This window comes from Malus domestica, chromosome 02 (assembly GCF_042453785.1).
Source record: "Malus domestica chromosome 02, GDT2T_hap1".
In the NCBI taxonomy this organism is placed as follows: domain Eukaryota; kingdom Viridiplantae; phylum Streptophyta; class Magnoliopsida; order Rosales; family Rosaceae; genus Malus; species Malus domestica.
The window spans coordinates 32,296,066-32,313,018 of NC_091662.1; the positions used below are offsets into that span (position 1 = coordinate 32,296,066).

At 37.7% G+C, this 16,953-nt stretch overlaps 2 protein-coding genes across 9 annotated transcripts; both read left to right on the forward strand.

Annotated features, from left to right (window-relative positions):
- The first annotated feature begins 247 nt into the window (after positions 1–247).
- LOC103418495 (AP-4 complex subunit epsilon-like) lies at positions 248–8,896 on the forward strand. Its single transcript, XM_008356620.4, has 10 exons — positions 248–1,227; positions 1,361–1,576; positions 1,688–1,798; positions 1,890–2,087; positions 2,193–2,324; positions 3,360–3,416; positions 3,509–3,625; positions 5,396–5,473; positions 6,011–6,154; positions 7,330–8,896. Exons 1-10 carry the CDS (start codon positions 439–441, stop codon positions 8,398–8,400), a joined length of 2,913 nt encoding a protein of 970 aa, XP_008354842.2. The 5' UTR covers positions 248–438; the 3' UTR covers positions 8,401–8,896.
- A 2,471-nt stretch (positions 8,897–11,367) lies between these two features.
- Positions 11,368–16,404, forward strand: LOC103407315 (mitogen-activated protein kinase kinase kinase 20-like). 8 transcript variants are annotated; one of them, XM_029095213.2, is made up of 6 exons: positions 11,398–12,567; positions 12,792–13,075; positions 13,159–13,261; positions 14,792–14,815; positions 15,118–15,267; positions 15,371–16,404. In XM_029095213.2, exon 1 carries the CDS (start codon positions 11,572–11,574, stop codon positions 12,544–12,546), a length of 975 nt encoding a protein of 324 aa, XP_028951046.1. In that variant the 5' UTR covers positions 11,398–11,571; the 3' UTR covers positions 12,547–12,567; positions 12,792–13,075; positions 13,159–13,261; positions 14,792–14,815; positions 15,118–15,267; positions 15,371–16,404. The 8 variants fall into 8 exon arrangements, with proteins under 8 accessions (XP_028951035.1, XP_028951046.1, XP_028951058.1 ...); XM_029095202.2 differs by having other exon boundaries at positions 11,368–12,567; positions 12,792–12,857; positions 12,923–13,075; positions 13,159–15,267; XM_029095225.2 differs by having other exon boundaries at positions 13,159–15,267; positions 15,371–15,474; positions 15,771–16,404.
- The last annotated feature ends 549 nt before the right edge of the window (positions 16,405–16,953 follow it).

Below are 16,953 nucleotides of genomic sequence, written 5' to 3' on the forward strand. Positions count from 1 at the left end.
ATTGTATTAATTTGAATCTTAACAACTTAAAATATTTCACCTCCAGACATAACCAAAATACGTTTTAATTATAGAGTAATGCTAGGAGACTAAATTTTGGAAATTAAAAAACATATAAATTGATGATTGATTTATTATTAAGTGTTGATAGGCGTACTCATTTTTATTGGTAACCTATTATTTAATTTATAATTTTAATTCTTAGCATTACTGTAACCTATTTTTTGTCACCTCTGCCGTCTTTCGTACTCTCACCATCCACCTTGAAATCATAAACACACACGAGTCATGACAAACACATTCTCTCTCCGGAATCAGATCTACCCACAGGCCCTCTCTCTCCCCTTCTTCCTGCAATGGAAATTAACTGATTACTTCCCCCAAATTGAAACCCTATTTCTCCATCCAAAACCCTAATATTCCAACCCTCAATCATCAATGGAGCAGCTCAAGACCATCGGCCGGGAACTCGCTATGGGCTCCCAGGGCGGCTTCGGCCAATCCAAGGAGTTCCTCGACCTCGTCAAGTCCATCGGCGAAGCTCGATCTAAGGCGGAGGAGGAGCGCATCGTCCTCCTCGAGATCGAAACCCTTAAACGACGTCTCTCCGAGCCCGAAATCCCCAAGCGCAAGATGAAGGAGTACATCGTCCGCCTCGTCTACGTTGAAATGCTCGGCCACGACGGCTCCTTCGCCTACATTCACGCCGTTAAGATGACTCACGACGATAACCTCCTCCTCAAGCGCACCGGTTACCTCGCCGTTTCCCTCTTCCTCAGTGACGATCACGATTTGATCATCTTGATCGTCAACACCATCCAGAAGGATCTCAGGTCTGACAATTACCTCGTCGTTTGCGCCGCCCTCAATGCCGTTTGCAAGCTCATCAACGACGAGACTGTGCCTGCCGTTTTGCCCCAGGTCGTCGACCTCCTCGCCCATCCCAAGGAGGCTGTCAGGAAGAAAGCCATCATGGCGCTTCACCGGTTTTATCAGAAATCGCCCTCCTCTGTTTCGCATCTAGTGTCGAGTTTTCGGAAGCGGCTTTGCGATAACGATCCGGGCGTCATGGGTGCCACGCTCTGGCCGCTGTTTGATCTCATTACCATCGATGTGAATTCTTATAAGGATTTGGTGGTCAGCTTTGTCAGCATTCTCAAGCAGGTCGCCGAGCGCAGGTTGCCTAAGGCCTACGATTACCATCAGCTTCCGGCGCCCTTTATTCAGGTTTTACTTACTATGATTGGAGCTGAGCTACTTTGTGTGTGAATTTATCTTTTTTGGTATGACAAAGTAATTGAAATGATAGCTCTCCTAAGTGTAAAGCGATGTAATTTAGTGATTGAATTTGACAATGCAGATTAGGTTGTTGAAGATTTTGGCATTGTTGGGGAGTGGTGATAAGCAATCAAGTGAGAGCATGTATATGGTAGTCGGCGATATATTTCGGAAGAGCGAATCCACAAGTAATATTGGAAATGCTGTTCTTTACGAGTGCATTTGTTGCGTTTCTTCCATATATCCTAATCCTAAGTTGTTAGAACAGGCTGCTCAAGTCATCTCAAGATTTTTGAAGGTTTCAACTTTTTGATCTTTTTTTTTCAGTGTAATTTTGTGCGAATTATGGTCTACATCTAGATGTTTAAGAGGGTTAAACGCCAATTCATGTTAGTTATTTCGTGGACAGAGTGACAGTCACAATTTGAAATATATGGGCATTGATGCCCTTGGTCGACTGATAAAGATTAGTCCAGAGATTGCCGAGCAACACCAACTAGCCGTCATTGATTGCTTAGAGGTACGAGATTCTCATTTAGTTTTAGGTATTCTGTTTTAGAGTTGTGCTTGTAACTTTTTAAGTTAAGTGAAGTTTGATGTGCATAATGCAGGACCCAGATGATACTCTGAAGCGAAAAACGTTTGAATTATTGTACAAGATGACCAAGTCCTCCAATGTGGAAGTAATTGTGGATCGTATGATTGATTACATGATTAGCATTAATGACAACCATTACAAAGCATACATAGCTTCTAGATGTGTGGAGCTTGCAGAGCAATTTGCACCAAGTAATCAATGGTTTATCCAGGTAAGTGTAATACATGCTGTAATTAAATTCTAGTTCTATTAGGGAGCAATTTTGTTAATGCTTATTGAACATCCAATGTCGTTGTCTGATATGTTTTCACTGCAGACCATGAATAAAGTCTTCGAACATGCCGGGGATCTAGTGAATGTTAAGGTGGCACATAACTTGATGAAGTTGATTGCCGAGGGATTTGGAGAGGATGATGATACTGCAGATAGTCAGTTGAGATCATCTGCGGTATGTAACTTTGATTTTGCACTTATGTTTATAACTGTTTCATTCAATATTAATGAAAATACGCCCTCCTATAGTTTTATTTGATCTCAAAGGTTCCCATTAAACTCTGTCCCTTTAATTGTAGATTCCTCAAATAGTCCCATAAATTACTCAGACCATCTACAATTGATGGGAAAGCATGGACACATCATTTTAGAAGGATGCGTTGTTAATTCAGAAAATTTGATACATCAACCCACAAGGGCCATGTGTTCTAATTTGCATAAAATTATGTAACTTACCCTCAAGCTTCCGTCTCTTTTTTCTCTCATTTCTCCATTATTTTATAATCTTCATCTGTCTCCACCACACTACCACCACACTACCACCACCTCCTTGTCTACCACTGAACTGATAAGGGGAAATAATGTGAAATTAGTGTATACCAACACCAAATTATGTTCAGGGGCAATGTGGAACACAACCTGCAATTCAGGGGCATTAGCTAACTTTCTCGTATAATGTATATTGTAGCCAACAATAGGCAACCTGATTTTTGTTGCCAAAGAGTTTGTTCTTTGAACTATGTTGTAGTTATTACGTAGAGCGATGGTGGGTTGTTTTACAAAACCACCACTGGACCTATGTATTTTTTTATTCTGACCTTTTTCACCCGTCTGATGCATATCTCCTGTTTTTTTAAGGCCGCAGAGGTAGATATTTCTTTGAGATTTACTTTACCTCATTGGGAAAGAAGCATTACTTGTTACTGCCTTGTTCATTGATTGGGATGAATTTTTTTGGGGTTGCTAAATCACTAAGTTTTCATTTGTTTGCCATTAGTTCAACAGTCCCCATTAAACTCAGCAGAGAAGATATTTTGCTGCAGTCACCTTTTTTCTTCACCTTATATAGCTTTAAAAACATTTGAAAATTATATCAAAGTAGCATGTTTACAATATTTGTGCATTGCTTGCTTCTGCACTCTGTCATCCACCAGTTCCTTTATTTTTCACTTATTGTGTATGGTAAAGAAAAAAACTTCTTTGTGTTTAGGTGGAGTCATATTTACGCATAATTGGTGAGCCAAAGCTTCCATCTGTATTTCTTCAGGTACATTAACTCCTCTGTACTTTTTCTCTTCTTTTATGTTAATTTTTTAGAAAGAATTTTCCTGTCGATGTCTTAATTTTAGTTGATCTCAGGTTATTTGTTGGGTTTTGGGGGAATATGGAACTGCTGATGGAAAATATTCTGCTTCCTATATCACTGGGAAGTTATGTGATGTTGCAGAGTCATATTCAAACGACGAATCCGTCAAGGTATTCTTCGAAGTCAGATTTTCGTAACTAGAGTTTGCATCATCTGAATTTGTATTTTAGTTTGAATGGAAGGGATTTCCATGCTTCTTAAATTTGGATATTAAGTCATGGTACAAAATATTTAAGATGCATATTAGACTATGACTCCATTTCATTTCCTTTTGCAAAAAAAATATATTTTTAAATTGTTCAGAATAAGTTATACATGGCAGCAAGCTGCTGACATCTACGAAACTGAATGATTTCGTAATTCAATAACTATTTCCATGTGAACATTAACTTGCTTTGAGTTTTAGTTAGTTTTCTATGACAGATCTGTGAGCCATCTTCTGCTTATGATTTTGAATTTTATTTTTCTACTGCCTTTTGGTAATACTATCCAATTCCTAATTGTTCAATGACTGCATATTTTGAGTTTTGGTTTCCATTTGGTAACCGGATGATGATTCTATAGTTTTTCACTTGGCTGGGGAAGCAAAATGCTCAGTGAGATGAATTAGTTATTGATTTAAACTTGGACATACTATTGGCGCTTTAAAGTGGCATATGGGATATGCTGGCTTCCTTTATCAAAAACCATTGAACCTCAACTTTGTAGTCTTTCATGTTAAGTTTGTATGTTTAGCATGTGCATGAAGTACAAACATCTGCTTATGTTCTTGTGTCTTTCCTCAGTGGCTTAGGCATTTTGATTCTATGATTATAAATATCATACCAGAGCTCATCAGACAAGTACTAGATGCGGACTCTCAACGCGATTCTGTTTTCTTTGATTTCTCTCAAACTAAAATATTTATTTAAGAAAAAGCCATCAAAAGTACAATTGTGGACAAGAAATCCACTCTCAAATTACATCAGCTAGAATTGCTTGAATAAAACTCTCCAATCTGCCAAAAGTATGTATAAATCTTTTGCACATAAAAAACTTCCTCAAGAAAACTGGGCTCTGGCATGGTTTGGAACGGTGCAGCTGTGACGGCATGGTTTGGAACAGTCAAGCTGTGACCTATATGCTTGTGGACCTTCAAAGGGAGGCTACCATCGGGGCCTATTAGCGGTAACAACAATTGAATCAAAAGAATGTGGGTGCAAATCATAATTAAAACAATATATATATATATATATATATACACGTATATTTTTAAGAATTGGGATTAAAAGGTACAACAACAACAAATCCTTTTCCCACTAAGTGGGGTCGGCTTTGTGAATCCTAGAAGGCCATTGCGCTTAGTTTTGTGTCATGTCTTCCGTTAGCTCCAAGTAGTCCAAGTCTTTTCTTAAGAGTCTCTTTCCAAGTCTTCCTAGGCCTTCCTCTACCCCTTTGGCCTTAAGCCTTTGTCTCATAATCACATCTTCTAACCAGAGCGTCTGTAGGTCTTTGTTTCACATGTCCAAACCAGAGATCATTTGAATAAGCAGGGCCTCATGTGTAGTTATAGAAACATGAGATCATTGGGAAAAAAAAAAAATAAAGAAGGCAATGTAGGGAACAAACTCTTTATTTTCCATTTGATTAAGAATAAGCAAAGGTAATTCTAATCCTCTATTTAGATTTTCATGGGCTGAACGGTGTTTCTGGTTTTATCTTATCCTTTTTTTGAAGTTTTAACAAAAATTAAATGCAAAAATATTCTATCTTGTATGTTTTCTGGTTGAACTTTAATTCTTTCAATTCATAGAAAATGCACCATCCATGTTGTGTTTATTTTATATCCATGCTTATTTCTTATTTGTTGAAACTGAAGTGAGTATGTTCTTCTTTTACAGGCTTATGCTGTTACAGCAATCATGAAAATATATGCATTTGAAATATCCGCTCGGAGAAAAGTCGAGATCCTACCTGAGGTGCATTTAAGGAACTCTTTAATCCTAACTTCACTTTTACTACAATATCAATTTCCATGCTTATAGTGTCTGCTTAGATTTAAACATCTTCTCATGTAGATCTTCATTTGGTAGCATGCTGTGGAATTATATGTAAGGATGCATGTAGTCATACGTTTCCTATCTGACAAGAAACTGAATCAGTGTTGGATTTTCTTTTCTAATCAATGTTTTTTTTTCTTTTCTAAATTTATTTAAATTTTCTTGTTTAAGCGGGAGCCTTGTGCACTGGGTACGACCTTTTTAAGTATGGTGTACTCCCTCTGTTTTTAAGAAATTATAATTTGATGGCTGGACTTGGAAAAGTTTGAAGATAAATCTAGGAGATATGTTTTAGAGTTGTAGTGATATGAATAGTTGTACATTGAAATTCTATGGACAGAACTTACAAGATCACATTCATCTATCATTGGTTAGCTATAGTGTTGTCATTTTCATTTTGTTTTGGCTCGTCACGGAGGTACTTTTCGATTGATAAAAATCTTTATTCCCATGCAGTGTCAGTCTTTGGTGGAAGAATTATCAGCTTCTCACTCAACAGATCTACAACAGCGTGCATATGAATTGCAAGCTGTCATTAGCTTAGATGCTCCTGCTGTTGAGAGTATAATGCCGCTAGACGCAAGTTGTGAAGACATTGAGGTCATATTGTCTACTCGTGCTATGCTTTTATGTCTTATCAAGTATTAAGAATTACAGCAGTCCTACATTAAGATTGTGGAGCCTTTTTCTGTGTTATGCCAAATGATTTTTTCCATGTGTAGAGTCCGATTCTGATCGACATATTTTCTTTTATTTTGCAACGTCCATTAACATACCGTAAAAATAGGATTCCATTGATAGTCTCTAAGTTAACTCAAAAAAATTGTATAACTTTCATTATTTTCAGGTTTGTTGTACTAAATTATTTGTTTGGTAAGAATTTTTAGATTTAACCCTTAATTATTGTAATGTTAGTATATGAAAAATGAACTGATGTATTTGTCTCATAAAAATGTATTTCTCAGAGCTTATTGTAATGCGACATAATACACTTTTCCAAGTCACAATATATCTCTCATGTTTAAATATCTTGATGAAATGTAGTTCACTTTTTCACATCGTGACGATGTATATGGTAGTGTTTCATGGATGCATTCTCAAAAATCATGATGCAGAATTATTCATGTTAGACAAGAATATATAGATTCTGAAGAATGTAACGCACAATACAAAAACTATGAAAAACGAACATGGATCCAAATGAGACTGCTTGCTTGCTTGCTATTCAAATATGCCCCACATGTCTTTTATACACCGAGCAATCAGCTCCCCATTCTTTACCATTTTCATTTATGTATATTTTCATGTATATGTATGGAATGGATCAATATAAAGACTGTCATCTTCAGGTCCCAATTGCGATGATCTCAATTAATATTATTAAACTGTACATTGGAAAACATTTTGGAAAAGATCTTGGTGTAAATGAAGAAAACTTCACAATCGGTTTGTGATTAGAATTTCTTACTTTACCAACATGGGTGAAACTTGGTTGGTACTACCTGGATACCTAGCAAGTGTTTCAACTTAGTGTTGGAGTTAGTTTGCTGGCTTCTGTCCTTCCTAGTCCTTGCATCTTATTTCTTCCCTTTAGTTGTGGGTGTTCTTTTTGTTCTTTTGAAAGGTTTTGCATATTTCTCCATTATTCCGGAAAACATTTGATTTGGGATTCTGCTCTGCATATACACCATCTCCTGTAGAGGTTATTTATTTATCTAAAATAAAGATTACATTTATAATTATATATGTACTAATATCTTCATCTTCTTTTGCAGATTGATAAAAACCTTTCATTCCTCAATGGCTATGTCCAAGAAGCACTAGAAAAAGGCGCTCAGCCCTATATTCCCGAGAATGAGCGCTCAGGAGTGTTAGATGTCAGCAACTTCGGAAACCAAGATCACCATGAAGCTTTAACCCATAGTCTTAGGTTTGAAGCGTATGATCTTCCAAAGCCAGTAGTGTCATCAAGAGTTCCCCCAGCTGCAGTTGCTTCCTCAACTGAGCTTGTTCCAGTGCTAGAACCATCTTATGCGAGGGAGACCCGCCAACCTGCATCATCGCCATCTGTCTCAGATGCAGGATCGTCGGAACTTAAGCTACGACTTGATGGTGTACAAAAAAAATGGGGCAGGCCAACATACTCTTCTTCTGCATCACCGAGCTCGAGCTCTTCAAGTTCTACTTCCCACAACACAACGAATGGGGTCACACAAGTAGATAGCGTGGGCACTTCAAATTCAAAAGCACGTGACACTTATGATTCAAGGCGGCCACAGGTTGAGATTTCTCAAGAAAAGCAGAAGCTTGCCTCTTCTCTGTTTGGAGGCTCATCAAAAACCGAGAAGAGGTCATCTTCTGCCAACCATAAGGCATCTAAGGTGGGTAGCCATGCTTCAGAGAAGTCCCAGGCGCCAAAGGCTGCAGTTGTACACGCTGAAGTTAATCATGAACCAGCTCCAGACTTGCTTGACTTGGGTGACTCAACTAGTTCTGCTCCGTCTGTAGATCCTTTTAAGCAGTTAGAAGGGCTTCTTGATCAAACTGACGTTGCGGCAAATGTGAATCATGGTACAGCAAAGACACCTGATTTTATGGGATTATATGCAGATACACCTGTCAGTGGGCTCAGTAGCAGTGTTGGGGATCTTTTGCCGACCAACAGGGATGAGTTTAATCTTACATCTGAGTTATCAAGTGCTACAAGGACTGCTCAAGGTGGGGTAACACAGATTAATAAGGGTCCTAACCCTAAAGATGCCTTGGAAAAGGATTCACGTGTAAGGCAGATGGGCGTGACACCAACAAGGCCGAATCCCAACTTGTTTCGAGATCTGCTTGGCTAAAACTGTTCAAACAACGGAACTTTGGTCATGATGGTTTGTGAATATTTTCTGTGGTCTTTCGGAGCAGCTGGCTGTATGATAGGAAATGCTACTCATTCATGAGTTTCAAAGCCAGATGCAGAATTGTAGAGACACCCGTATGGAGTGAAAACAAAAAAACCAGGTATAGGCATCATGTATTTCCTTGGATATTGTTTTGAGCCAAATCAACATGGAGCGTTTTCTTTGCGGCAGCGTGGAGGGGTTGTGGCGGGTTTTTCAAGCACTCGTAGGAATACGGTTGTGTCGCCCATGTGTATTAAGTGAGTTTTTGTTCGTGTTTAGGGACGTTTGTTCCCTCATTTAGCAAGTTTTACTTAAGTTGTAGACTCTAGTTGTTGTCCTTTTGACTTTATTGAGCCCCTTTGTATTTTTTGGCGGATGGAATTGAACACTCAAACATCTAATAGCACCCGGTCATATGCAATGACAGTGAGTAATAATGCTCCTTGGAGAATTCAGAAGCTATGTATCCTCACTAGGGATGGGCAAATACCCATTGGTTATGGGTAACCGTTAAGATAAATAAACAGTTATGGGTATAATCGTTTACCCGTGAAATTTAAATGGGCGGTTATGGGTATTAACCACGGTTATAAACGGGTAACCGTTTACCAATTTATTTTATATATGTAAAACTAACACAAACCATGTTTTCGATCCAATAATACTTAGCATCCAATAAATTAGCAAGGAATTCATCGGTCCTTCTCTCAATAACACTACTACAGGAATGATGATTCTCATCATCAAGGAATTGGCCAAATTAATTTAAATTCCTTGCGGGTAACCGTGAAATTGACAGAAATGCTTTGACAAAAATGTATTCTAAACAATTTTTGTAACCTAATAATACTTTGAAAATATTATATTTACCTTCATTGGTAATAGTTAAAAATATCGTCCGTAAACTATTATTTCAATTATTGGAATGGTATAAGGACTTACAAAATTAAAATATGGAAATGTATGATGAATGTACCTATAACGGTGTTTAATTGTGAAAAAAAAAATTATGACAATTTTTTTTTAATTTTCAAGTTGTTAAAAAACATGTAGACGGGTGAAAAAAGGGTAATGGTAAAAAAAAAAGATAAACAGGTTAAAAAGGATAAATGGGTAAACGGGTATTAAACGGTTACAGTTAAATGAGTATGCGGTTATGGGTATGGTTAACCGTTTATAAACGGTTATGAGTATGGGTATAACCGTTTAGGCAATTACCCAACGGGTTAACGGTTATGCGGGTATTAACATAAACGGTTATTGGTAAATTAACCGTGGTTACTCGTCCGCATAACCATTGCCCATCCTTAGTTGGCTGAAAAGGAGTCACAACCTCGTCAATTATACGTGTCTTTAGACCCAATTCTACCGATACACTCGAATCGTTACAGCCGTTCGATGTTGGTACGCACAAGAGAAAGGCTCATTGTAACACTACGTTGGCATTGTTACGTGCCTATTTTGAAAAAAATATAAAATGTCCATACACAAAAAGTCACTGAAATTGTGTTTTATCCAGGCTTAAAAATTAGCTGCTGCGGGAAATTCCAATCTACTCTCCCTCCACAACATGTAGGCAGACTTTTGCTATGGAGTTCGATCGTTCGTAAGGGTGAGGTTTAATGATATCTTGTGGTAGTTATACAAATTAGAGGTACAACTTGGGTTGGGCCAATCCGAACCTGTCCATGTTTAACCCGACTTTAAACCCGAACAAGCAGGATTTTTTTAGTTATAACCCGCCCGAACCCAACCCAATTTTAACCCGTTCATTGATTGGGTTGAGTTGGGTTGATCATTTGCCCGTCCATCCCCAATCCAACCTAACCCCACTAACCAAACTTAATCTAACCAGATTGTAACCCATATCAATTAATGTTCATACTACACCCAAGTGTGCCAAACCAAAAACCAACGCCCTTTCTAATATTTTTTTAATGAATTACCCTTTATAATTACTTAAGCTTCTAGGGAATAAGAGATTTTGATTAGTTAGCCCATATTCGTAGTCTCTAAATCTTAAAGCTTTATAGTAGATTGATTTATGAAATTAGAGTTAGCTAGATTTGATGCTACTTGGTTTATTTTTAGGAATTCTTGAAAATTAAGTTATTATAAGATTAAATTTGAAAAAGTTGGGCAACCCAAACCCAACCCAATTAAACTCGAGCTCTAATAAACCCGAATGAAACCCAACCCGAACCCGAGTTTGAATTGTAAAAGTTGGGTTAGAATTGGGTTGACCTTCCAACCCGCCTGAGTTGCACCCATAATACTAAAAACGTATTTAGCACTTCTCTGTTTTATTTTGACTCATATGTATCCATGTTGTGCAATCAATTAGATTTACACACAAGTATATACCAAAAATGAAGAAATAACGTAATTTTTTTGGCAATATTATTAGTGGGTAAAATTGTTACTTGTTAGGAGAGAGAGAAATTAGTTGGGATCGAACTTACACCTAAAGAATAGGTATGATCTATATTGGCATGGGTATGATTTTTTTTGTGGTCAATGCGCTAAACCGCCATGTGCACGAAGAAATACCATTGAGTGAACTCTACAAAACTACTTGACAATATCTAAAAACTTGTAAAATGTAAGAATACTGAATTACGTTCCGAAAATTCCGGCAAGACACTGATTCCTAAAATCATGATTAATTTGAATATTCGAACTTGGAAAAAATTAAAAGTTATAATTTCAAATTCAACAAATTAATTACCTTTTACAATTTCAACAAAAGTTATAATTTCCCCTTACATTTTCCATTTTATTTATTTGAAATACTCTTTTCCTACCGTCAGGTGGTTGTCAATTATTACTAGTTTCACAAAACCGTAAAAAATAAAAGATAAATAATTTACCAAAAAATAAAATAAAATAAAATGATAAATGGGAGAAGAAATTAGTAGCCCTAGCAAAAAAGAAGAAATTAGTTGCTTGTACTCACGTCGTCTCTGTAGGTACTAGGTAGCTTCAAGTCAAAACCTAGACGACCGTTAGAAGGCAGATTATCACCGACTACACGTCTCTTCAAAACCCTAAGCCACCCAACACACACGCAATCATACACTAGCTTGTTTCCGTTCACCACTGATTCTCTGCAACAAGTTCGAAACCATGAAAAGGAAGGCCGAAGAAGAAGAGCTGGGGAGGTTGTGGGGCGACGGCGAGGACTGGGAGAGAGGAGATTTGATCGGAGAAGGCTGTTTCGGGTCGGTTTTTCTTGCCTTTTCCAAGAAAAACAAACCCATTGTCAGTGATCGTCCACCACTGCCTCCGGTCATGGCTGTCAAATCTGCTGAGCTTTCCCATTCCGAGTCGATTCAGCACGAGACGGAGGTTCTCAGCTACGTAAAAGGCTCCGCTTTTGTGATTGATTGCTTGGGTGAAGAAATCACAACCAGTGAGGATGGCGATCAGATGGTCTACAATTTGCTGCTCGAATTTGCCGCAGGGGGAACCCTTGATGGCCTGATCAGGAGATTCAAGGGCCGGGGTTTGCCGGAATCCGATGTCATAAGTTACACAAGGTCAATTCTCCGAGGGTTGATACACATTCACGAGTGCGATTACGTCCACTGCGATTTAAAGCCGGAGAATATTTTGCTTGTGCCTGTTGCTAATACTGGAAGGTTTGTGGCCAAGGTCGCAGATTTGGGATTGGCTAAGAGAACCAAAGAGGATGTGGGAGGATGGAGAGGCACTCCGAGGTATACGGACCCGGATGCCTTGATGGATAATGTGCAAAATCAGTCCTCCGATATCTGGTCTGTTGGTGCCATTGTTCTTGAGATGTTAACAGGCAGCCCCCCTTGGGATGTGAAGCCCGGCTCCGATCTTGAAGACTTCTTGGACATGGTTTCTCAAGAAATTACCCCCAAAATTCCTCCCGGAATCTCAAGTGCGGCAAACGATTTTCTCAAGTGTTGCCTAGCCATCAATTCTTGGGAAAGGTTAACTGCCGAACAATTGTTGTTTCATCCATTCATAGCTGAGCCACAGGCATCCGAAGCATGTCATTCTTCTCTGGGCTATACCGTTGTTCCGAAAATTCAGCCCCCAGTAGGTTTAGTAATAACAGCCGGACTATAGAAGCCCTGTGTTATGTCACAAGTGAGTACAAGTCTGGTGTTCTGATCTTTATTGTTGTAGATCTTATTTCAAGTTTATAACCACAGAATTGCACAGATATTGTAGTTTGTTTTTTTCCCTAATTTTGTCTACTTTTATTAATCCTGATTGTGCAATTGTGCAGCCATGGCCATGAATGGCTAGTTGTAGTGATTATGTTTTTTCCCAATTGTTGATTGATATTCTGTGTTTTGGCGCGTTACTAGATTTGAAGCAGATGTTTCCCATATTGACCTCAAAGCAGCAAAACTACATCCAGGCCCATGATTTTGGTGAGTATGTTGTTGTTGTGAAAGTTACCATCGTAGTTTTTATCTATAATTCTTCGCTTGCTTAGGCTATAGATAGCAGAGAAGTGCCGGCAGCAAGCAGAGGCACATTAATCATATAGGACTACGCTTGAAAAGATGATTTGAGATGCTATGCACCAGTAAGAGTGAAAAACAGCAATCTGAGTACAAGGGTTAACAATTTCTACTTTTTTTAATTTGTAAGTCAGTTCTTTATCTACCAAGAATCAAATGTAGAATACTTTTACACAAGGAACTAAGAGTGTATTTTGTGGAATAACAGAAGATACATGAAGCCTCATTATCACAGAATGAAAGTATGATTACGTTGCAGAGCAGGCTAGATACAGTGTTGCAAAAGAGGACGAATAGACACCTAGATTTTGGTAGGTCTTGCTTCTAATTTCCTTTGGCAAGCTAGTCATAACTCTTGTTTGTGTTTACAACAACCCAATTTTTGCTTTAGCTTTCTAGTTCTTGTATTTGACTTGTGTATGTTTGTTATTGGTCTGGTCTTACCGAAGTCTTAAACTACTCCAATTTTTGCATACTTCACTGAGAGAAGGGGAATATAAACCTACTTGTTCTTCACTTCAAAAAAAATAAACTTATTTGTTCTAAATCTTGAAATGTTACTAAAATTTAAATGCTTATCCTCTTTTTTAAACGTGGTTTGGTTGATTCAAAAGATAAAATGAGGATCACTTGTGATATTTTCGTGATGCTTAAAGCTTAAAGCTTTTGGTTCTTCCTCTGTTCCTTCTGTAGCTGCTTTTGTTTAGTGGCTCTCTATCTGCAGTATAGTAGGTGCCATTTTCTCTGTTTGGCTTGCAGATTTCAGTGGTCTTCTCTGTTTCTTTCCTTCTAGTTCAGCATTTGATCCTGACATATGGTAAAACAGTTATTTGTCATCACCACAACTCTCATCACTCTTTGGATATAGAGAAGGCACCGTTATGTATGATTCGTATTCCACACTATCTTATTGGAATAAAGTCACTGTTGTCTGCAATTTCACCAGTGTCAGCTGCAATAAACTGCATCGTCCTGCAGAACTTCTTCTGCAAGGATTATGAACTTGTAGGGCAGCCTTCACCTGACATTTCTAAATCTAACATTACTTCTCCACTTACTTAATTTCTTTCGCTAGCTAATACTTTGTTACTGACTTTTTGACTTGTTTATACTTGTTTGGTTGGGACTAAACCTTTTGTTCAACAATCCCAAGTTAATTTAGCACATTTTGCAGAAAACTAAATCATGAAAAGTAGCAAATAGGAGGAGGTGCAAAACATAAAAATGATAAGATTATGTAGCTAAGAGAAGTAGTTGGAATTCAGAATGCTGTTATAGTTGGAGCCCCGACCATCATTTTGAAATTAATCACTGAGATTTGATGAAAAAATGAATATTAATTCATATGTATAAGTAGTTGAAAATTTTACATATTTGGTGGTTGAAAACGATAAAAAATGATCAATTGTGGTGTTTAGTTATGTCTTTTTTTGTAGCAAAGTTTTGGACTTCTGAATGCAATAATAGTTACTTGTTTCTCAAAATAGAATCACTGAGATTAGATTAAAAGGTGGTTTAGTTAGAAGAGTTGGATTATAGAAGCGAATCTGCTTTCTTTTAATTCCTTTATTTTCTCCAACTAATCCATGGATTTGCACAAAGGATTCAAAATTTTGTATCCGAAGTTTGTTTAGTTTTTGTTAGTCTTATTATTGCAGGCACGGTTATGGTCTTGCCTAACTATTGAATTTTAGCATTCAAAGTGGAGCAGTTGGTTCATTATTTCTTTTCCATTCCATGTCGTTGCTTGGATCCTAAATCTTCCAATTTGTTGCATTGTCCTTCTACCAGATTAGTTTTCCCCGTGTTCTCAATTACTGACCTTTTTTTTGGCTTTGCAGGATCATATGGACGCCTAGCTTTTGGTTGGTCTTGATCCTAACTTTCTTTGGCAAGCTAGTAGTAACTTTTTTTTTTTTTTTTTTCCTATTCCGTTTCAACGACCCTAATTTTTGCCTACTTTGCTTAAAGAAGATTAAACAATTGTTTGTCCTAAATCCCGAAAGGTCGCTAAAATGTAAATACTCGTCTACATTTCTTAAAACATGATTTAAGGAATGGAAAGTTAGAGGTGGTAAAAGGTGCAAATGATATTTTTAAACTTCTGAGGGCAATTATATAGTTAACCTCCTTATTAAAATAAAACCGCTGAGTTTTGATTCTGCAGGCTTTGATCTCTGTCTCTCTAGCACGCGCAATAGTTGGTGCTATGCTTGGAGTATGGTTTTTCATGATGCTTAAAGCTATGATCTTTTTTGTTTAAGTTGTTGAGAGCATGAATCCCACATCAAGGAAAGGAAGAACCGTGCATGTGCGTGTAAGTAATTGGGCTACTCTTTTATCGTGGAACCTCAACTTCCTTCATGAAAGCGGCTCACTGTCTGCAAAATAATAGTTTTAATTCATTCTTGTGTTTCCAGATTGCAGCAGTCTCCTAATCTATTGGCTTTCGGTTCGCTGGTAATGTGATGTTGTCTCTGTTTTGGCTTGAAGTATCTCACTCATATGTATTCAATCTGAAAAGGTAATCTTGTTATTGTTTTCAACAACCCAACTTTTGCCAATTTTTGCTTTAGATTGCTGCTTCTGTATTGACTTGTTTACATCTGTCGTAGGTTTTGTCTTAAATCTATGTGTATTTTCAACAAACCCGACTTTTGCATAGAGTATATGATTCTTTGTCCTAAATCTTGAAAAGACTACAGCTTAATAACGCATCTGCTTTTTTAAAATGTGATTTGATGTTTGAAAAAAGCATGATTTAGGGGATGCAAACTATAAAAAATGATGGATTTAACGTTAATCAAGTCGTTTTTGTAGCAAAGTTTTCGATTTGAAGTCTCTTGAGTGATTATGGCGATTGTAGTGATGTCACTACAATGTTTGATCACGTATCTAGTCCCAAAATCCCTGCAAAAATCTCAGGTGTAGTTAGGGATTTTCTTAAGGGTTGCCTTACCACGAGGTCTTGCGAAAGGTTAACTGCTGAGAAGTTAGGGTTGCCTTACCACGAGGTCTTGCGAAAGGTTAACTGCTGAGAAGTTATTACTTCGTCCATTTGTTGCTCGACCGCAATCATCAAAATCAGCTAGTCGTACGAAGATGGAGGTGGTGAGATCTTTGAGCCATGCAGGCTTTTACAAAAGCTCCGTCATTGTTCCGAGAATTCCACCCCGCCGGCACTGGGTTTTGAGATAGCAGCTGGTTTATACAAGTTTGATTTGAGAAAGTAGAATGTGAAGGGCCCCGTGTACCGCCAGCCTCGGTGTTATTATTTTCAACTCTTGAGTGTGAGGAGGGCTTGCTTGTAATGAGGGATGGTATTGTGAGTAATTACGGTGTTGCGATCATGATAGTACTACATTCTAGTGGTGTATTTATATTCATTTGTAGAAGGTTTTAAGTTCGGATTTTTTGAATGACAAGTTCGATACCAATTTAAATGGTTAACACATTATTTGACTTAGCCCAAGTTTCTTCGCCAACTTAGGGTAAATAATATAGTTGTATTGGAAAAACAAGAAAGTAAAATTCGGAAAAATTATTAAGGGTAGGATACATTTTACAACATCAACTTTGGATCAAATAATAAACTCATACCTCATTTTTCAAACATTACAATGTCATACATTAGCTTACGAAATAGTTGCAATGTCAAACCTCCGTCTCTTTCTTCGTCAATTTGTCTGTTAACTACTGATGTGGCATGTACCTACTCACTCGGTCAACTGAATTGAGAAATTAATTAAATATTAATAAACTGATTTTTTATTATTAAAATTAATGAAAAAGAATCTATCCCCGAGAATTCCTTCTCGTAATTCGTGACGGCTCTTCCACCTGGGTTCGTGCTCGAGAAGACCATTCGTGCATTCCTCCGCTTGAGGACTTTTTACCTGATTTTCTTTTAGCCTGCTACAGTACTCATGCGTTATGTGATTTCAGATGGAGGCTTCTTTCTCACTTCTCGGGATGTTTTGTTAGGGTTTTTGGTTTTTTTTTT

What these genes read in the sequence shown, in the direction of transcription:
- LOC103418495 (XM_008356620.4), top strand. Translation starts at nt 439, where the DNA reads ATGGAGCAGCTCAAGACCATCGGCCGGGAACTCGCTATGGGCTCCCAG. An exon ending in GTCAGTTGAGATCATCTGCG is followed by an intron (nt 2,325 to 3,359) that starts GTATGTAACTTT and finishes CTTTGTGTTTAG; the next exon opens with GTGGAGTCATATTTACGCAT. An exon ending in TTCCATCTGTATTTCTTCAG is followed by an intron (nt 3,417 to 3,508) that starts GTACATTAACTC and finishes AGTTGATCTCAG; the next exon opens with GTTATTTGTTGGGTTTTGGG.
- LOC103407315 (XM_029095202.2), top strand. Translation starts at nt 11,572, where the DNA reads ATGAAAAGGAAGGCCGAAGAAGAAGAGCTGGGGAGGTTGTGGGGCGAC.